Source organism: Protopterus annectens, chromosome 8.part0 (assembly GCF_019279795.1).
Source record: "Protopterus annectens isolate FY-2018-M chromosome 8.part0, PAN1.0, whole genome shotgun sequence".
In the NCBI taxonomy this organism is placed as follows: Eukaryota; Metazoa; Chordata; order Ceratodontiformes; family Protopteridae; genus Protopterus; species Protopterus annectens.
In genome coordinates this window covers 1,799,216,684-1,799,238,743 of record NC_056741.1, presented here as the reverse complement: position 1 = coordinate 1,799,238,743, position 22,060 = coordinate 1,799,216,684, and the positions used below count along the sequence as shown (strand labels likewise).

At 41.9% G+C, this 22,060-nt stretch overlaps 1 protein-coding gene across 1 annotated transcript in view; it reads left to right on the top strand.

Annotated features, from left to right (window-relative positions):
• The window catches only part of GOT2 (glutamic-oxaloacetic transaminase 2), a 167,176-nt gene that overhangs the window by 25,215 nt on the left and 119,901 nt on the right, over positions 1 to 22,060 (top strand). Inside the window, exon 2 of the mRNA XM_044081295.1 lies at positions 16,203 to 16,359. Within this exon, the coding sequence (XP_043937230.1) occupies positions 16,203 to 16,359 (157 nt within the window). The remainder of the gene's footprint in view (positions 1 to 16,202; positions 16,360 to 22,060) is intronic.

Sequence of the window (22,060 nt, the reverse complement as noted above, 5' to 3'; positions counted from 1 at the left end):
ACCCCAAATGGAAAACGGATCCGGAATCTTACTAGTCTTGTATGTTAACTCATGGAAATAATCCGTAATGACATTAGGAAACCTCCAAACACTGGATTCAACACAATTTGGTTTAATATAGGGCAGGTCATGCCTACTCAACCTGGTCTTTTGAGAAGGTCAAAGTGAGAGGACAAAATGGTTCGCACTACTTTTCTTGACCTAACCAAGGAATTTGACGCAATACCCCACTTAGGCATTGTTAACTCATAAGGTTTGGTATAAAATCTTGTAGTTAGCCAGCAGGCTCAGACTGGACCCAGAAAGTTAGAATTGGGAAAGTCCACTTTACAAAGATGCCAGTCACCAGTGGAGTCCCTCTGGGATCAGTTGTTGAATTGGTCCTTTATGGCGTCTACATTCCTGAAGTAAAGGCCACCATCGAGGGTCTTTGGCTATCAATTTGCACATTAGGTGCAATTATAATCCCCCACCAGCACTAATGTTCAGGAAGGGAAGAATGGCAAATAACTGGTTTGAGCCATGGACTAAACCTAAATACAAAGACATGCGCAATACTATCCTTCAGAAAGTCTGCCACCCATAGTAGCTGCCATACTGACAACACCCCATAAGAATCCGTCAAGTAGTAATGGACGGGGGGGGGGCACATGTGGACAGTAATCTAGCCTTTGACCAAGTCAGTGGTAGTGAAGAAATCCTTTATGCACCTACAAAAGGTATTGCATCTTGGAACTAGGTCATTTTCACGGTTTGACACTCTTAATAACCATCATTGAATATAATGTCTGCTTTGTGTACTTCACTAAGCACATCAACTGGATCCTCCACAAAGGTCCTCACTAAAACATACTGGGTGTAAGCTTGTCCTGTGCAGCCTGCCTCAAAGCCCTATCCCTGTATTTGTTCTGCTACAGGCTGAGTGGAGATCTATGCCTGGCATACAAGACATATTTGGATTTTGCAGATAATTTTTGGTACTGTTTGTACCTCCTGCATATCATTGTAGAGGCTTAACCTTGCCTGTGATATAGAACCTGCTGGCAAGATGGGTTTATATCTGACTACCTTCCTCCTTAATCCACTTTAAATATCTTTGATAACTGGGTGGGGAACCTGAAATTTATCAACTGTTTCTGGTGATGCAAGCAGCCTGTAAATGGTCATCTCCAAAGTCCCTGCTTATATTAACAAGGGTATTAAAACTTGTATTTAGGATGCATTGCTAGGCACCAGTGGTCCTTGGCCTAGTATACACCCATGAACTGCTATGCCTGTAGACCTGTGAATTTGCATGGTTTCTTGTGGAGACCTTGACCAAGTGGCTTACTGGTAATCTAGCAAGTTTTACTGGTATGCCTTTGTTTTTCTGTGCTCCAGTTACAGAACAGTCTCGCACTGGACTGGTAGGACCTGCTGACTTTGAAAGCAGGATTAATGTCTTTGGGCTGGTGGTGGTCCAGCAATGCCACTATCTGAAGAGTTCTCCATTTTAATGTTATTGGCTCCAGCTGGACTGGTTCTTCATCCACCCCCTGTTGTACTAGACTAGCTTTTCTTCAGTTATCTTCGCATTTTGGACGATATATTTTAATGTACCCTAGCTAAGTGCTTCAGGAAACATGGTGGCAATGCATATGGCCCACAGCCATGTCCTTCAGAACTTCTAGTTGCGTTTCCAGAATTCTGGAGTTGTCCCATCTGTCCATGCCCCCCTTCTGCTCAGCCTTTAGGCCCTTTCTTGCCCATTTATTGTGTCATGTAGTTTACTGCAGAGCTTGAGTTGAATTCTCAAGTTACACTGATATCCACACATTATAGCCTGCTGCACAGATTTAAATAGGTCTAGTTTTAGTCCCATATTTACTGTGTACTAAAGACTGGTTCAGATAAGTTTGTTCTCATGCACACCATTTATGCTGTGGAACATCTAAAGTAAAATATAACTGAACCATAACATTGTAGTGCTAGAATTGGTGTTACTACAAATTTTATAAAAGCCATTTAAGTAAGCAAAAATTACAAACTTGGGTGTGTTCCAAGACTAAGGGAGTGTAATCCATTGTGAAATTGGGAAATGGAGCATGAAACCAAATTATCAAAGTACAGATGCAAGTGCAGGCAGTGCATGAGTGGTCATTAGCCTGGTTGCAGAAGCAAGGGCAGTGAGACCAAACTCTAATCTGACAGTTGGGATTATGTGAGGGAGGCAGACTGCATGGTCTGCATTTGATCTTGTGTGGTTCACATACTGAGATGCCAAAATAAATGCTGGTGGGAAGCAGTGTACATTTTTTCACATGGTAGAAAAGATGCCAAAAAATCTTTCTAACCACTAGATAAAAACCAAGTGGTTAGAGTAGCATAAGCTTGCTCTATTTTCCTGTTTGATTCTAGTAGCTGCCACACCCTACCACCTTAAATGCAACCTTGCAGCAATTACATTTAGTATTGCATACAGGTGGCTATGACTGCTGATTATGAATGCTCAGCTTCTCCATGGTCTCCCAGCAACTCCTCTAGTCTCCAAATTTAGGAGAATTTGGTTAAGGCCAAACATGATTTAAATATTTTTGCAAACTAAATACTATGCTCTTGTTCCAAATATGAAATTCTTCAGTCCTAGCACCCAAAATGCAAGTGTCAGCATTGTAGTCTAGTGGTTGTGGTTCTGTAGTCCTATACCTGGCCTGTCTGTGGGCTGCACTACTCCTACTATTCTCCTGGTTTTGGAATACAGTCCCTGTATCCAGTTTTGGAAAACAGGCAATCCAGAGGGCTTGAGTGAGGTCTAGTATCCTACCTGTGAACCCAGAGGGTAGCAGGAGTGACACAGTACAAAAGATTAGTCCAGATGATCTGCAGATCTAGGATACTCTGATGCCCTCTCTGTGGGAGGAATAAAGACGCCTTGTTGAAGTTTCATGTAGTTTATCTAGTTAAGCAGGTAGTGTTCTGTGCAGCTGGCTACCTTAATATTTTAACAAGAAGGCAGTCACTACCACCATCATTCATACCTATGTGGTAATGGGGCCATTAATCAACCCTGTGGTATTCTAAAACCTTAATAATGCTATCACCTGCTACAGACGTCTTCTGACTCCAGTCATAGCCAACAGCAAGTCGTGGTATAATTGCTGTGCAAGGTAATTTAATCTGCTACAGGATATTCTTCCCCTGTGTGCATTTTATATCCATATAATCCATGTATGGGTGTGGGGGTGGATGTATATAGATGTCTCTAGTCTACTCCTATCCAAGTAAGCAGGAGCCAACAGGCAAAGGCAGGTACCAGAAACGGCCCAATATGTAGAAAATGTGCTGCCACCAGACCATAGGACAACTGTAATAAAACAACAGAAGTGCTTTTGGGCAACAAGCATTTCATCAGATGTAATGCTATTAAATACAGTGCAATTTAAAATACTTGAAATGGCTGCTAGAGTTTAGGGAAAGGCCCACTTGTTGGCAATTGGACCTTCCTCCTTAATCTCTGCCTTAGAACTGTTTTTTAGACCTTCCTTAATCTCTGTCCTTTTTTAGAGCTAGTTTCAATGGAGTATTCACATTCGAGCCTGGAAAAACAGGCTTGTAACTTAGCAATCCATTTCATCTCATTTTCATTTTTAAGGTAATGCCCCCTCCAGAGCCATAAATCTAAAATGCCCTTGTACCTCACTAACATGCTTAAAATGGATTTTTGGTATCCTTGATTTTGTCACTTCCATGCTTTGAGATGCGTTCCGTAAAACCTCTATCAATTTTACCAATACACAAACTGCTCCATAAGTACTTAGTTCTGCAGTCTGCCTAACTGCAGCAGTAAAGCTTTTTCGTGGATGTATAAACCCATTAGTGGAAATATACAGGCAGCATGTAAATTTACATGGAAAGGTTCCTTTTTTTTTTCTTTGGTTAACCAGTGCTGAAATGTCCAGGAAGGGATAACCTAGTTGCTTCAAGTTCTTGTTGCATCCATATACAAGTTGGTTCTGGACCAACTAGGTCTTTAAAGGATCTAACCTCAATATTTTCCAGTGGGACCTTATAACATCACTTATTTGCCTGATATCACCTGCATATGTAAGCTTAATTCAATTTCTCATACCACTGATTCATCTGCTTTAGTCTTACTAGTTCAGAAATGGGGGGGGGGGGGGTTGAATAGAGGTTGACCCTTTGGTAATAAGTGCTCTCACTCTGTCCTTTAAGTGCTCTTGTACCCTTTATCTATTTCAGTTTCTTTATAGCCCCCCCTCAAGTAGTTCTTCCTTAAATTCTTGGTCATACCATCTAATACTTATCCCTATTACATCGTCTTGACATCCTATATCCTTTACTTTTAAGCACATTAGTGAATGTGTCAGCAGGGTGCATGCTATTTCTGCATAATCTCTCTTGCTTTCTTGAACAATCATGATTTTATTATGCCCATCTTTAAAGATCTGTCAAAAAACCTGTGCTAGTAGCAGAAATTTAACTTTAAAAACCTGGTTTTGTTTGTCTCCTAGCTTTTCCTGGTTAGGAGTCGCCACAGCAGAACTCCGGTCTGCTAATGATTGGTAGTTGATTTTTATGTGCAGAGTTACCAGCCCTGACGCACAACCTTCAATGAAGGTACACCCGTTCACGCATATCTCCATGCAGAAAATTCTCTAGCTGAGAATCTAACCAGACAGTGTCTTACTGTGAGGCGACAACGCTACCGCAGCACCACCACCGTGTCTCTTCCAAATAGCTAAAGTCCCACAGGATATCTGTGTCCTTCTAGATTAGGCAGATGTCATCCACAAAATGCATGTAAAATTTTATCAGGTTTTGAGCTGCCAAAATCTGTTGCCTTCTGCAGGTAGTGCCTCAAATTCTGTTTCATTGGGTATAGCTGTGAAGAGACTGTCCAGAGTAGCTAATATAAAATCTCCACCATCCTCATGGCTAATATACTCTGGAGGCTCAAATGTCCAGTGTCTCTAATCAGTTTTGCATGATCTTACTACAGGTTCAGCATGTGCTCAAATATGGAAAAGGTCTCTGAGCCAACCTGCTCCAGAGACTATAGGCTTCAGCAGTGGGTCTCTAATAAAATATCCTTAATTGTTCTGTTGGCAGATAATCTGTTCTAAATGTGGCATTTGCTCAGTATCTGTAGTTTGCTGATGGACGCAAGTAGAACTGTCCAACATATCTTGCATTTTAGATGCATATTCTGTGGTATCCATCACAACCACTGCTCCTCCCTTATCTGCAGGTTTAATTTAAACAGAGGTTCAACTTTAATTCTTAAGAGCGGAACTCTTGGTGCTTTTCTTCTATTATAGAACCTCCATTTATTACTTTCCAGGAGATCCGCTAAATCTTTTGCACATGCTTAATGTCTCTAGTGTGGGTGTAAATTGGCAGGAAGGTACTCTAAATGTTAGTTAGTCCATCTCTGGTCATGTTTGTATATAAAAGACATTGAATCGGAGACTTTTTGGAAGGAATATAAAGTCACATCAATTCTGACATTGCAGCTGGAAACTGCTAATTGCATGGCCGTTGTATCACTGCTTGAGATATAGTATGGACTAGGTTGCCTGTACAAACTTTTCCTTCCTTGTGTTTTCCATTTGGCTGATGCGTGCCTCCTCTCGACTCCCCAATCTTAATTTCTCTCCGTGCTGAGTTGTAAAATTCCATGGTAGTGGAGGAAAATGGTAGTATAAAGTCAGGTCGCATTTGTTCCTGCCTCTCCTTTGGCCTTGCACCTAATGTTGTATCAGTCTTGATTGGTGCTTCCTGTTCACAATGTCTTTCCTACTTGTCCAGTGGCAATTATTTCAGAGCCTACTGTGATGGTAGTAAAGACAGGGCTGTCATTAGCATTGCTCCCATTTCCTTGTTTTCTATTTCTTGGCCACACAAATCTGTCCATGAACAGCTCTGGCCAGTTTCCTCATTTTACTGGATTCTAATTTAGAGTCCAAACTGCTAATGTTCAAAAACATCCTCCAGCCTTTTTATATAAGTTGGTTCTGTATATCTTTCATTAGCTGTCTGTAGCCTTTTTGCTTTTGCAAGTCTCACTCTAGGCTTAAAATATTCTAGCGACAGTTGTGTATATACTTCTAAATTCAGTGTCTGCCATTTACATGGCAGTTCAGGATGGCTTGTTCCATAGGTAGGCATTAACAAAATGCACAAACCTCTTGCTTTCTCCCATTATAATAACTCTTTTTTTTTTTTTTTTTTTTTTTTTTGGGTGGGGTTATGGCTACCTCTGTGATGGAGGTTGAGTACCTCTGTGATGGAGGTTAAGTTGTTGGAAGTGGGGGGGGGTGGAGTTGGCAGTGTCAAAATTCCAGCACTGGTGGCCTTTCTAACAAGTCTGTTCAGTCTTCCAGCTTTACCCTGTCTGCTATCCTTGTCCTAGATTCAGATAGTCTAGTAGAGACTGAGTTCAAGGCAAGTGATAGTGCCCCCAACCCATGCCATTTGTTTGGGTGCAGGGATTCTTGTGATCTGTTCCCCAACAGGACCAAATGACTGTAGCCATTCTGGAACCTTCCCAAGCCAAATAATCCAAATGGGCCTTTTGTTTGTGGTGGATTAGACTTACTAACTCACTTCTGGGATTCTCTTGTAGAGGACTTGCACCCACTTCAAATTTGTTTTGAACTTTGGCATCAGTGAGGAGGGCACTTTTCTCTGGGGAAAGCCATCAGTAAGCTCCTGAATGCCTGTATGCCCACCTAACATTTTTGGGTGATTGAGTGCCACCAAGATTCTGTGGCAGGGGGATGCAATGCAGAGTAGCTTCTGCACTTAAAGGTCATCCACATTCTGTAGCCAGCCTAAATCTGCAGTTTTAGGCAAGACTGAGCCTGGTAGTTTTGCAGAGCCACTGCAGACTCTTTCCAACCTAGAGTTCCACTGCCTGTCCCCTTGAGTCCAGTGCCACCCACTGGACATTGGAGAAGAGTTTACATTCCCACACGTCCTCTGAACTATACGATGATAAAAGTATCATCTTGGTGCTTGGAGTGCCTGTCATAGTAGCCTGATGCTTGCTTGGCAGTTCCACTGAGGGAGTTGCCACAGCCTCCAGATCCGGGGTGTATATTATGTTTTTGAACTTTTAAAAGCTTGACAGTCATGGTCTACCTCTTGGGTTAGCACATTTCATTGGAGATCTCCGTACAGTGCAGAATGGAAAGATTTCCTTTCCTACACTGTAGTGTGATCTTGAACATGGTATATTTAAAGAACAGGGGGGCTTGCCCCCCTGCTTAACAGAGTAGGCTTTTTCTGTTTAGCTTTTCGAACTTTTAAAAGTTCAGTCATATGGCTTCAACCATATGACATTCAAACTTTTTTTTTTTTTTTAAATTCAATAACTTAATGTACACCCTCAGATCCAGGGTAGCAGATGGCTGACGCATGACTTTAGCTCAGTTAATTCTATTAAACAGTAAGTCAACTTTATGCTCTGCATTCTCTTGGCCCATACATCTTTGAAAGAGCTGGAGTGCCTGGAAAATAGCAAGGGAAAGTGCCTCTCTGCTGAGATGCATAGGAGCCTTGGGTGGCTTAAGCACAAAGGTCAGCCTAAGCCTTTGTAGGAAGCAGCTGATAAGGCCAAATTCTAGTGCAGTTTCCATCATGATCAGAGTCCGTGGTCCACCCATAGGTGTACAGCAGGAATCCTGAGACCTTGGCCTGTTTATTCTGGAGGCAGTCCAGCACTTTACCACTAGCTTGCATCGCCATCTGAGACTGGTGGTTCAGGACAATGTCTTGATGGTACTTGATCCCTCCCATATCTACCTTTTCCAACATCCCACCCCATCAAAACTCTCGCAAGGAGCTGCTCACTTCCATTTCATAGTAATAACTACAAATGTATTCTAGCATCTTGCTTGTCCTAGCAGTTAACATTTTATAAATATGCTAATTGGCTATCCAACATAGGTGTTGACTAATGTTGCCTCATAGTTCTAGCTGCCAGGGTCTTGCACTACTGTTTTAGCTTTGCTTTGCCTGGGGCAGACTGCTGTAGTTATTTCTGGAATACTCCACATCCTTCCCCCTCTTCTAACTTCTCCATATGATGTGTTTTAAAGGTTTTAATTCCATGATGGGGGAATGGACCACATTCCTGGCTCCAGGTGTAATTGATTTTCATGAAGCAAATACTGATTCAGTCCTGTTTTGTTAGAGTGCTTTTCTTAGCACCTGCAATGTATCCAGAATAGCTTCTTTTAGTAGTTCAGAGTTGTCTGTGTTCATTTATCCCTGGAGTTTAGTAGCCCAATTCATCTTCTTATTGGCACAATTTAGTTGTAGTTTTGTTTATACCACCTTTGTTTCCACTTAAGGTGGTAGTGGACTTTAAGGGTTCTCAGATTCAGGTAGCATAATACATTTGCACTTTCCATCTGTCAACACTATAGATGGCCATTGGGGATCAAAGTTCATGTATCACCTTCAGTATGAGGGCAGTACCAGTTTATTCACTCCCTTTTTGAGTGAAAGTCTGTCATTTAGGAAAAGGTGTTCTTCCCCACTTTGCCAAGACAGGAGTCTGGGATTGAGATCTTTAGTCATAGGTTGGTACTAGGCTATTGGCCCTAAGGCCTATGCAAGCCTAGCCATAAAAATTCCCTGTAAATTTTTTTCCCACAGTATTTACTTCTCTGGGTCCCTGTCTAGCAGTGTGACTGCCATGATCCTCTGGGTGAATTTCCTATCTCCCATCCAATCATCAAGGTTCCTTTTTGAAGAGGGCCAATGAGGCGCTCTGACATGTTTGGGCAGTCTATTCCAGAGTATGGGGAGTCTCTGGGTCAGGAACCTATCCCTCCTGCATGTTTTGTTCATTGTGATAAGGTTTAGATCCCTGGAGCGTGTGGCTCGAGGGATTGGGATTTCTTTAAGTGGAGCATGTCCAACAGCTCATGGTTTTACATGGCCTTGTATGTTAAGCAGAGATCCCCTCTGAGTAGACTATATGCCACAGAGTATAGCTGGAGTTTTTTTAGACTGTCAGCATATGGCATCTGCTTTAGGCCTGTAATTCTTTTAATGAGGCATTTCTGTGGCCTTTTCAGCTGTTGCAGATGTCTTGTGAGGTACATAACCAAATGGGGCATTATACTCTAATGGGTCTAATGAGGGATGAGTACAGTGGGACAATGACTCCTTTTTTTTTTTCCTGGATGAAAAGCCCTTGGTGATGGTGTGCCACATGGAAGGATTTCCTGACTGTTGTGGCGATGTTGTGTCTAAGTCTCTCATCACACTATGTTTAGTGTCCTGCCATCACACTATGTTTAGTGTCCTGCCACCTATGTGGTAATTCATGGGTACATGTTTGTTTTCAGAGGATAACAACTATACATTTCTTGGCATTAAGCTTGAGCCCATGGCTCTGGCACCAGGCATCTTTCTGTAAGGCCCTTTTGTAGAATATCCACATTTGGTGATTCAATAATGGCTCCCACTTTGCAGTAATCTACAAACTTTAAACAGAGTCCCTTAGTGTTGGCCTGTACTTCAGAGAAGTAGATGCCAAACACGAGTGGTCCCAGGACTGAACCTTGAGGTACTCTTGTCATTTGTGAGTTGGATTTGGAGTCTGCTACTTTTTTACAGACTGGGTTATGTCAGTAAGCCAGGTGGCAACCCATTGAGTGATGTAGGGATTTATGCCCAGCTTAGTAAGTATCTATGATTCCAGAGTGGGGGATGGTGTCTAAGGCCTTAGCAAGGTCCAGATAGGCTGTGTGGACAGTCTTACCCTCATCCACAGCTCTGGAGACCGATTTGAAGAAGTCAATCAGATTCAGATTGGCCCTTCACAAACCCAAACTGGGTGTGGGGGGGGGGGGGGTCCAGTGTTTGAAGGTTGCTAATGTCTGTTTAAAGTTCATGATAATGCGTTCCATGCCCTTGCAGAGGCTTGTCAGACTGGGACGGTAGTTCCCAGGATCCAAGGCAGATCCTCCCTTGTGAAGCAGGATAACTAGCTGTGCACCACTCAGTGGGCACGAAGCCTGCGGTGAGGCTATGATTAAACATGACACTTAGGTGGGGTGCCAGTTCATTTTGTAGTTCATGTAGTACACAGCCTGGGATGTCATCTGGTCCCATGGATGCTGTATTAGCTTTGGAGAGTGCTGTTTCTACCTGTGTGGCTGTGGTTATTGGAATTTGGCAATCTTTTGGTATCGAGATGGGCCCTTTAGGGGTGAGAGGGGGGGGTAAAGTTGGCACTAAATCGATCTGCCAGGATATTGGCAATATCCTTGGGATCAGTATATTTAATGCCATTCTGTTGTAGCTCAGAGCAGATATGAGCATTGCCATTTAGATTCTTAACATAACTATAGAATGCCTTGTGGTAGTCTTTGGAATCTTTGGCAATCTTATTTTCGTAACCAGCTTTTGAGGATTTTGAGGGATCTCAGCTTACTGAGGCTGGTGAGGGATTTCTTTGCATCCTGGGATTTTCTTTTTTTTTTTTTTTTTTTTCTGCAACAGTTTCTTCCTTCTGTTATATAGTTTTATAGCAGGGGACCACCAGATTGGCTTCCTTCTTTTTTGGAGAAGAGCATCTTGGTTCTTTTGGGATGGCACGATTCATGCACGAGTGGATGTGCTTCTACAGTGCCGTGGTGTAGGATTCTGCAGTCGAACTTCCAGATCCCGTCTGCGTGGGTGTTGTGAAGTTTATCACATCTGACTTCAGTAGCATGAAGTTGGCTTTGGAGAAGTTTAAGGAGGTTTTCTTACTGGGGGGGTGGGATGTGGATGTAAAGGGTTATTTTGTTTATGGTCAGACCTGGCCAATGAGGGGGTGACCACTGGTGTGGAGCATCTATCGCCCATGTTGGTAATGACCAGGTCTAGGGATATTGGAGCCCCTGGTGGGACAGTGGATTAGTTTATCCAGGGCATTGGAATTTATGAATTCCAAGAACCGTTGGGGGGGGGGGGGTTGGTACCAGAGTAGTTTTCCCAATTAATGGCAGGGTAGTTGAAGTCACCCAGTATTAGGGTGTTTTGGTTGTATCTTAATATTTTCCAGTACCTTTAGGAAGGTGTAGTGAGAATCCTGGGGTATGGTGGGGGATCTGTAACTAGCTACAATTTGGATTGTAGTCTTACCTAGTGTTAGTTGCACCTGGAGAATTTCAGATGCATTGTGTTGGGCAACTAGCTTGGAGGTGTGAATATGGACACACCTCCACCTTTTAATGTTTTGGTCTTGGTTTTGTAGCCATAAAGTGTGGTAAGAATTGTAACCTGGTATCGCAGGGGTGCTCTCTGGCACCTTGAACCAAGTCTCAGTCACCGAGCAGATATCTATGTTCTCCATTTTCAGGAGTGCCTTGAGTGCATTTTGACATGTCTCTCTCCAGGTTGGGCTATACCATTATTTCTTAGTTAAGGAGGGACCACTATAAATATTGCAAGTACCTGTGCGACACTGAATTTCTTTTTTGCTTAAACATTGATAAAGGCTGTGAGGCCGAAAGCGGTCTGGTTATTTTGGAACATGTTTTATAACCAATAAAGGATTTTGAACCTCTTGTGCTTGCCATCGTATTTTGCTGGTCGTTGTGGTAAGCGAGGAGTAAAAAACCGAATACCAAAACCCCTTTAGACATGCATCAAGGTGACGAGGGGGTCGCAAGCACAAACATAAATGCAAGAAGCAATTCTATGGAGGGTCTGATCCGAACACTGCTGAATTAACAATACCAGGCTTAAGTAATGAATTTATCTGATGTACCATTGACAGATGCACAAACGATTTTACTCAAAGGCCTTGGCTTCATCCCTGGTTTTTAGTCATGAATATAGTCTTGTGAATTATTTGTCATTGTCGTAATCTGAATCTTAAATTGTTCTTTTCAGGCAAAATCTCTCAAAGATCTTCAGAATTATGTCTCCATATTTCAACAATCAGTTAAGGATCTACATTTTCACCATCAGGAATCATGCATTCTAGGCCAAAATATTTCCACCATGGAAGACTGCTTTAGAGGAACTTGGGCATAATCATAACATCGCTATTTTGCCAGTTGATAAGGGAGGTGCTGTCGTAGTTATGAATATTGGGGATTACCTCAATGAGGGCAAAATACAATTGGCAGATCGTAGGTGTTGTATACAGATGTTTATTGATCCTATATTGGTATACAAGAAGGAAACTGACTCCTTACAAACAGCGGAAGAACAAGGCATCAACAACAAATTTAGTAAAATATCTTACTGTTCAAGACCCACAAACAAATTTTATATCTCCTGCCTAAAATACACAAATCTATTATAAAACCTCCAGGTAGACCCATAGTGTTGGGAATTGGTTCACTAACAGAACCATTATCTGCTTTTCTTACACACTACCTCAAGCCATTACTAACATCAGTAAGGGCCAGATTGAAGGACATGACACCTCCTTCAAATTATTGAAGACACCAAACTTGAACAGGGTTGGCTAATGTGCACACTGGATGTTAAATCATTATATACAAGTATTCCACATTGGGCTGGGTTACAATCATTACAGTATTGGTTGGAAAAATCTGACTTGTATCCACCAGGTTTCAAGACTCTGTCTGCATGGCAGAACATGTGTTAACAAGGAACGTTTTTTACTTCCATGGTGAGTGTTTATTGCAACTACAAGGTAAAGCAATGGGAGCTTCCTTTACCCCTATTTATGCAGACTTGTTTATGGCCTGTTTTGAGGAGTGCATGATTTGAGATTCATCACACCTCTACATAGTTGAAATTGACATCTGGAGACTATATTTAGAGATTGTTAGATGGTGTGGAGAGCAGATATAACATACTTAAATGAATTCATACAATATTTGAATGATAATGTATGGGGTATGGAATTTACTGTTGCATATGATTATTATACCATCAACTTTCTGGATGTTACAGTTCATCGTAACTAAGACCATACTTTGAGTACTAAAGTATTTCATAAATACCCACAATACAATACCTTGCTACATGCATCTAGTATGCACCCTAACCACACCATCTGCAACATAACAATCACAATTCATGTGTATTAAACACATGTATGTTCATCTGATGAGGATTTTCAAACGGCTAGGAATGATTTGTCGTAGGCTCAAACACAGGGGATACAAGGATGGAGATCTTTGCGGCCAGTGAATGGAGCAATACTTTGGATAGACAAACACTATTACAATACAAAAAATTGGATGACACTGAGGCCTCTATCAGGTTTGTGGCTACTTATGGTTGGAATCACCATTTAGTGAGAGATATTCTGAACTCTAATTGGAACATTTTGTTGGCACATGATTAAGAACATTACTAGGTACGAGATGCCACATGTCTTTTAGAGGTAAAACTTTAGGGGGGGTTGTTTTCCCACTATAAACATAAGGAAGGGGGAGGATTTATTTACCAACAGACAACTCTGACAGGGGATAAACTAATTGGGCACCTTCCCATGTGGTCATTGCAGTTCCTGTTCCCAGGTTTATACACTTGGGAATTCACCAGTGCAAACACTAATCGTGTGCATCAGACTAGAGTTTTTGCCATTTGTAGTACTATATGGATTATTTATTTAGCTACTTGCCAGTGCCAATCATTTTATGTGGGACAAACATCAATATCTCTCAGAACACGCATGACGGAACATAAGTGATATTAGGAACAAGAGGGATACCAATGCCCTGTATAGACACACCATGAAACATTCTAATGCACAATTTAGGTTCATGGTCATAGACAAAATTGTGAGGGATCGCAGCCAACAGGGTTGGCATTCCATTTTGAATAAAAGAACAATATTGGATTACCAACTTTGGGGCATTATTTCTGCCAGGCCTGAATGATCATCTATAAATTTTCTGGTTTGAATTTTGATCTATGTACTCTCCATACCAGGACATTATTCAGGTTGAGAGAACACTATTTTTTGTAGATTTAAATGTCATTGATTTATGATTAAGTTATTTTTTTCATAATTTGTTTTTTTTTTTCACAGTTTATGACTTTGTTGTCTTTTGGTTTTGGTGATTAAGTTTACATAGGTGTTATGTTACAATTAGTCAATATTGACCTTTGATTAACTTAATTCTTCAATTTTGCTAGTGCTACATACAATTACCGTGTTTATTGTGTCAGCTTTTTGAATTTTTTTGAATTTATTAGCCCAACATGATCGGATCAGCCTACTAAAATACTGTTTTAATGTTTTGTGAACATATAGTAATACTGTATATATTTCATTTTTTATGGTAGGCTATATTTGCACTATTGATTATTATCAATTAAGTTTTGTTAACCATTATTTGGATTTTAATTTCATACATGTTTATATGATTATACTATTATATTATCAATTTATGAAGTCTCTCTTGTTTTTGGTATCTTATGTATTTGAACATTCCGGCCTCCAGGTTGGGCTATACCATTATTTCTTGGTTAAGGAGGGACTACTATAAATATAGAAAGTACCTGTGCGACACTGAATTTCTTTTTTGCTTAACCATTGATAAAGGCTGTGAGGCTGAAATCGGTCTGGTTATTATTTTGGAACATGTTTTATAACCAATAAAGGATTTTGAACCTTTTGTGCTTACCATCGTATTTTGCTGGTCGTTGTGGTTGTATGCAGTTTGACATACTAACCAGTGCTTGAAAGCACAATTTTTCTCTAATATCACCTTTTGGGGATTGTAGTTTTGGATTTTCTAACCTACAAATGCCCCCCCCCCCCCAACTTGTGTTCATTTTCTCCCAGGTTTATCCAGAAAGCCAGACTCCACAGAACTGAAGTCCTTGTAACCTACTGGCTTCAAACCTGGTTTCTCCTGCTTCACCCTTCCTGTTGTAACTGATTTACACAAAAAAGTGTTAATCCAGCACTTGGGGCAGTCTCACTCAGATTTTATCCCCTAGACTTGCAACTTGACTATTCCATGCTTTTCTGTCAGTAACCCCACCTTGTTTTGCCTATTGCACTTAATTTGTTTGTCTTTCGGCTTTTCCCGGTTAGGGGTAGCCACAGTGGAACTCCGGTCCGCTAATGATTGGCAGAGTTGTGCTGGCTTGCTGGGCCTAATGCACAACCTTCAACAAAAACACCCGTTCATGCATGTTGACACAAGACGCTCTGAGAATCGAGCGGGCAACATCTAACTGAGGCGACAAACACTATTTGTTCATAATGGCTAGTTAATTGTATGTTTGGGATGGGTAACTTTTTTTTTTTTTCCTTGAGGGTAGAAAATGGGGAACCTGCACCAGCATCACAGATCTTACCTTGAAAGGGCAATGGTCATCCAGGGAGACTTAAGTGTCCAGTTGCTTACAGTTTTGCTTTATGAAGTATGGGAAGCAGCATCTTGTATAGTACCTAAAACCAGTCCCATCAGACTATCCTACTAGTAAGTAGGAACTTCTACAGTAATTTAAGGCAAGCACTTGCCAAGCAGTTACCTGGTCTTTGCAAGACTATTAAGCAAGATGAGATGTCCAGGTCTGTCTGAGGCCATTACTATCCAGGGCTATCTATAGGGATACCCAGACAGGATTTACTATGAACTGTCCTTTTTAAAGCAAATGAACCTTTGTACTTGGTATAAGCTGGGCCCAACCTTTCCATTTAACATGCTCTTTCCCTTCCTTTTTGGCATGGCTTTCCCAAAGAGTCCTCTGCTTTTGCTAGTTGTGCTGTTAGTCTTTACAAAACTGGAGATTAGACCTCATGGTGCTTGATGGGATAGGTGTTTGCTTTGCAAGATTTAAAAGTATTTGTGGAAATCGTGTTATTACAGAGGATGGCCTCCTATGCATCTGTCATTATGGTAATTGCATAACTTCCTACAGTTTGCCAAGTGCCTGGATACTTTCATTTGTGACAAATGGTAGTAGTACACATGGTTGCTTTTGGTCTTTGGGGGTGATGTCCTCTGGCAAGTAACTGTTTTAGAGCAGGCGGTAGAATACAATCTCTACAAATTGTAGTGAAATCCTCTGTATACTGCAGAAATTTAGGGACGGTCTTAGACCAACCTCTAAATTACTTGGTTAGCCTGTGGGTTATACTTTATGCACGTTTGGAAACTACTCTTCAACTGCTTCATGTGGCTTTGCATATGTTGGTGCCTAGTTATGACTTTTTTTTTTTTTTTTTTTTTTTTTTTTTTCCCCCCCAGTTCTTGGTGGTCCCATGTGGAGATGGGTCCCCCAGATCCTATTCTAGGTGTGACAGAAGCCTTCAAACGTGACACAAACCCAAAGAAGATGAACCTGGGAGTTGGGGCATACAGGGATGATTCAGGCAAGCCTTTTGTCTTGAGCAGTGTGCGTAAGGTGAGTCACTTTTAACGCTTAACAGCTGAGGTTTCACTATCTAGATTACATGACAAAAAGAACATTTGAACAAAACACTTGGTTTACCCTGATCATACCTATCAACTGTACATATTTCAGACTGGCCAAAGTTTTGTTTATATTTTCGTCAGAATGTCTGTGTGAATGTCAGTTGCTAATGACAGGCATGTACACTTAAGACTTCATATCCTTCAGGAAAATGCATGCCAAGACAAATCCTGTTTAGTAACTTTCTAAGTTTTTATAAGAGCAATATTTAAAATATGTTCCTATTTTTGGGCTTGTGTTCCCCCAAGTCTGTCGGACTTTGTCTAGACTGAGTTAAGAGGTATGACCGTGATTTGTACTGCTGTGCATGTTCAATAAAACGTGATTGGTCAAGTCTCAATTTCTACACACATTAAGTGTGCTATCTGCAGCACAGCATCTCATTTTCACACTAAAATGTCTATTCTAGAAATGGCCCATTAGCTTGTTTTCCTAGAACATGTTTAAAAAAAATGTCTACTTCACTGAAATCTTTGCAAAAATGTTGTATTATGAACATTCCTGTAATAAAGTATATTACTTGCACATGTCTGTCTGAAGCAGAGTTCATTTATAGGGTGACCCTGCACAAGTGTTTGTAGAAAAGCTGCAAGTGGTGATCATGAGCATCTACTTGGTATGATGGGTGGAAGCTGAGGTTGTATGAAGCTGCTAATGGGAAAGATGGGAGTCCTTGACCACTCACACGGAACTGCATCCTAAGGTCTTTAGTAGTTTTGCAAGCTATCTTGCTTCCCCCTGTAGTTTAATCCTTATTAGAAAGATGTAAAAGTACATCCTATTTTTAGTGCACACGTCTAAATTAAAAAGTTTGCTGGAAACCTTCAGAAATTTAGTGCCAATTTATGAACTAGCACTTTTAGTGCCAATTTATGAACTAGCACTTTGATTAGTAAAGGCAACAACCAAATTCATAATGGTACCCTATTTTTTGTTATCCATAGATGCAGATTACCTATGACTAGTTTTCAGTATAACTACAGTTGCTAAAATGTTCCTGTCTAAACAAGGGAATATTTGGTGCATCCAAAGCTAGAATTCTTTTGCAGTTATGGTCTGAGACCAGCATCCATATACCTTTCCATTCCAGCCATTACATTGATAGTAGCCAATTCAGGATGGCAAGGCTGCACTTGCAAAGAGCTCAATTTGATTGAAATATACATTGTGCTCTAACTGTGGTAACAAATATGTGAAGTCTAGACTGAGAGGCTTCATTTAAGCAGTTACACCCAAGGAGCAATGAAAAAAGTAACTTTTATAGTGACTTTTTTTCCATTTTATTCCAAACATTTAACAGTTTGGTTTGATTTTTACACTTGGCACGCGATCCAGGAAAAATAGAGTTATTTTGAATAGACTGTTACAGTTTAAGCAAGCATACTTATACTAGAATACAAGCACTTGCTTTTTTTTCTGATATATATTTTTACTTTGGAAAACTTTGTATAGTCATCCTGAAAAGTCTACAAAACTCCCAACAAATATGTAACACTATATTGCTTTGAGTAGTAGTTGCATAGGTGTCACTGGTCAAGACAAGTGATTAACAATGGGAAGTCATAAATAAGAATACTTCTACAAAGTACAGAATGTAGTAGACGGTGGTTCAAAGACCAGGTCAGGATGGACAATGAGTAATGTAGTCACATTTGGTAGAAGCTGATGTGAAGTAGTGCCATCTATGCCAGAGAGTAGGGCAGTACCTGTGTAACATATATGCCAGCATAACTGGCTGGACTTTTTGTAAGCCTTGAAGTAGGTTTAGGTTTGTGTGTACAGAGCACTGATTTCTGTAGAGAAAGATGCTGTCTTACTTTGGCCTGGGGAGTAAGTCCAACCCCAGCACTGGAGTGTGCTCTTTGCTCTTAACAGAAATTGTGATTGGTGCAGAGCTGCATCTAAAAATGTTTTTCTTTCAAGTAGACATTCCTCACTGGTGTCCTATGGATTGAGGCTCCTTGATTACTGGCAGAGAGGAGGGATGTTATTGACTTAACAGTGGTATAGCTATTTAATTCTGTAGCCTGTAAGCAGTTGTCACTGAAAGATGTATACTCTGAGCAGCCACAAGGTAAGCATACAAACTTTCATTTTTCGCAAGTATTTTTTGTTTAGTCAGGGAAAGGGGGCAAAGATGTCAGAATTATGGCAAGCTGATGGGAAATGTCTCCTTGGTCGCAGCTGCAGCACAGACCAGCAATTGGGAGGATAACCAGTCTGGCAATGGGGATGTACAGCCCTTAAACAGGACAGCTGACTTTCCTCAGATTTAAAAACCCGTCGAGTTAGACTTTGAGGCAAAATGCATGGAATTGGAAGTCTGTAGATTGGCATTTGGAGAGGTCTAAGAACATAAGCAGCATCAACATGAGGGACATGTTGAATCCAACCAGAACATGGAGTTAATGGGGAAAGGATTAACCAAATCCCAGAAGCAAGGGTCAGTAAATTTTCTTCCACAGTTTTTCAAATATTTGAAAAACTGTTAGCAGTAGAATGTTGACTAAGGGCACTGGGTATGGTTCCTGACTCCTTACCCCATGGTAAAGCTAACTGCTCTTTCTAAATTGTCTGATACTGACCAAATTGTAACCAGGTTAAGCAACATTTGCTAGAATGTTTCAAGTTGACACCTGAAGCTTGCAGAAAGTTTTGTGAGCATAGACAGGCAGATAAGTATTAGGGGATTATATTGATGAGCTAAGCACTTCTCATAGGTGGGTGTTGGCACCATTTTTTGAAAGGCTGGCAGACCTTTTGGTGAGGGACCAAGCCCTTACCATTTTGCCTTGAGGAAAGGAGTATGGTTGGCAGACCAGGAGTGTAACTCTGCAGATGAGCTGGGGAGAAAAGGGATCTCTACTTGGCAAGTAAGGGACCACTGCACAAGGGGATAACCAATGCTGCGCGTTGATATAAGGGAACCCATGGTAAGCGGCCTAAATCATGTAACCAGAGCAGCCATGTAGCATATGAATGTCCACTGAAAGGTGAGAGAACCAGCAAGTGGGGAATACGTGTGCCAGTGGTAAGTTGTCTGGAGATGACAGCAGCACCAAACTATCACTGGAGTTTGTATTCCATCTTACTGGATGGAAAACTGGCCACTGCTAAGAGCCAGCTGCTGACATAATTGTGAAGCCTTTAGTGGTTGGAGGAGCAGTACTGGGGGTGGAGTCCACTCCAGTCAGAGCTTTAGAGGGACCCCATTCCAAATACCCTTTGGCTAGTGTTCATCTTGAGTGGTAGGATGGAAAAGGAAACAAGCAAGTAGGTGTTTGGGGGTATCTCTGCAGATGTCCTTATAGAGAATGGATTTTGATAACTGCATGCACACAAGGTACTGCAATACACAGTCTGGCCTGGGGGAGACCTGGATAGACCTCACACCATAGCTAGGGCTGGTGATGTGGCTGTTTTGGGGGGGGGGGGGCTACTGTGTAGAAGTGAGCCTGAAGGAGAGTCACAGATGCAAAATGAGTACTTGTGTTCCCTGGGACAGGATGACGGCCAGGGTGCTACCACTCCTCTGCTCTTGCAAATGGTGGGGCACAGCTGTCGGATACCAAACTTGTGGAAGGGAAGCTGGAAAAGTGAGTTTAGCCAAGCTCTGCTTTGACACTACACTACAAGGTTTGAGGGAGGTGAAGGAGGCACCTGATTTTCATAGTGGAGTCTGTATACAAAGGATTACTGCATGTAGAGTGGACCTCTGAGGGAGGGCTAGAGGTTGAGGTAATGCAGTAGTTTATAGTGCCTAGAGCCTACCATCTGGCACTTTTATCCATATCCCATGACTTTTTTCCTTTTGCAGTCATGGGTGTACAACCATAGCAAGTTTCATTATGTAGAACTTATTGGCCTGGGTTTGCAAGGGATGTAATGGGGTACTGCAGGGCCTGGGTTTGCAAGGGATGTAATGGGGGTACTGCAGGACCTGTGAACAGTGCTAAAAAGTAGGCAAGGCAGGAAATGAGATCAAAGCTCCTTTACCGGTGATTGAGCTGTTTCAGAGGGTAGCTATTTATATTGGGCCTTTGAATACCCAAAGCTTCCCAGGGAAGAAGTGTATATCCTAGTGGTAGATTATGCTACTAGATACCATGAGGCAGTGGCTCTGTCTTCCAAGGCAGAGAAGGTGGCAAATGGTTTTAGATATTAAGGTTTACTGAGAAATGGTGACTGGCACCAATTTCATGTCTGATCTGCTGGCTTGTCTGAGAGCGCTGTGTGGTAAAGCATCTAAAGACCATCCACTACCACTCCAGAGTAATGGTCTTATGAAGAGGTTAAACTCTACACTAAAGACCATGGTAAGGGCATTTGCAGACCAGTTTGAGAGGGTGGGAAAAATATTTGCCCCATCTGCTGTTTGCATACAAAGAGACCCCTGGAATCCACAGGTTTTTCACCCTTTGAGATACTGTATGGGCATAGGGTGAGGAGGCCCTTTGGATTTGATTTACAATGAGTTGGGGGGGTGGATTTGATTTACAATGAGTGGGGGGGTGAGTGTGAATCCCAGTCTTGTGGCATATGTCCTAAACATCAGGACAAGGCTTGGAGAGTTCATGGGCTTGACCCAGGAGCCTCACAGCAGAAGTTCTGGTATGGCCAGAATGTGCAAGCCTGAGTATGCTGTGGGACAGCAGGTTATGGTGCTCATTCCTGTCAAACACCATGAGCTGCAGGCAGCTTGGGGAAGAACCCTTCAAAGTGGTAATAAAGGTCAGTGATAACTATGTGGTGGAACTGCTAGGCAAGAGGCAGGATCACAAACTACCATGTTACATGATTAAGCCTTGTCATGATGGGAGAGGCCCTTGCGCTGAGTATTTCAGTGGGTGGCACGAGGAATCTTAGGGGATCTGGTGACTGATCTCCTTAGACTCTGACTTCCACCTCAGTGGAAGGGGTAGCAGTGTCCCAGTGGCTATTCTCTGCCCAGGTTCAAGAACTCCCTGCAGTGTTGCAGGAGTTTGGAGACCTGTTCACTGGGAAACCTGGGTGCAACAGCATGTGGATACAGGACCCCAAAGACCTATTGAGCCAGCCCCTTACTGGGAGGAGATGCAGAAAATGTTGGAATTGGGAGTAATCCAGGAGTCCAGCAGTCCCTAGGCTTCCCCTGTAGTCCTGGTACTAAAACCTGGAAAAACTAAACTGTTGCAGCAGATCCTTACCACATGCTTAGGACAGATGAAGCTGTAGAGCAGCTGGGTGGTGGTAAGTATCTGACCACTGTTGATCTGACCAAGGGCTACTATAAGGTGCCCTAGACTTCACCACTGGAGAGAAGCAAGCCTTTGTGAATCCTTTCAGAGTTCACAAAGATGCCCTTTGGGATGAAACCTGACCCATCAACCTTCCAGAGGCTGGATTGTATCCTCCTATGCCCTTGCTTACCTAGATATTGCCATCTACAGCTGTTCCTGGCAAGCTTTACCATTAAGACCAGTAAGTGTCATTTGGGTATGGCAGAGGTCTCCTACCTGGGGCATAGTGGGGATTGGGACCTGCCAGCATGGAAGCTATTTGGGCATGGCCTGCCCCTGTTACCAAAACAGGTGAGTGCATTCTTGGTGACAGTGGGGTACTATAGAAAGGTTTGTTCCCAATTAGTCCAGTA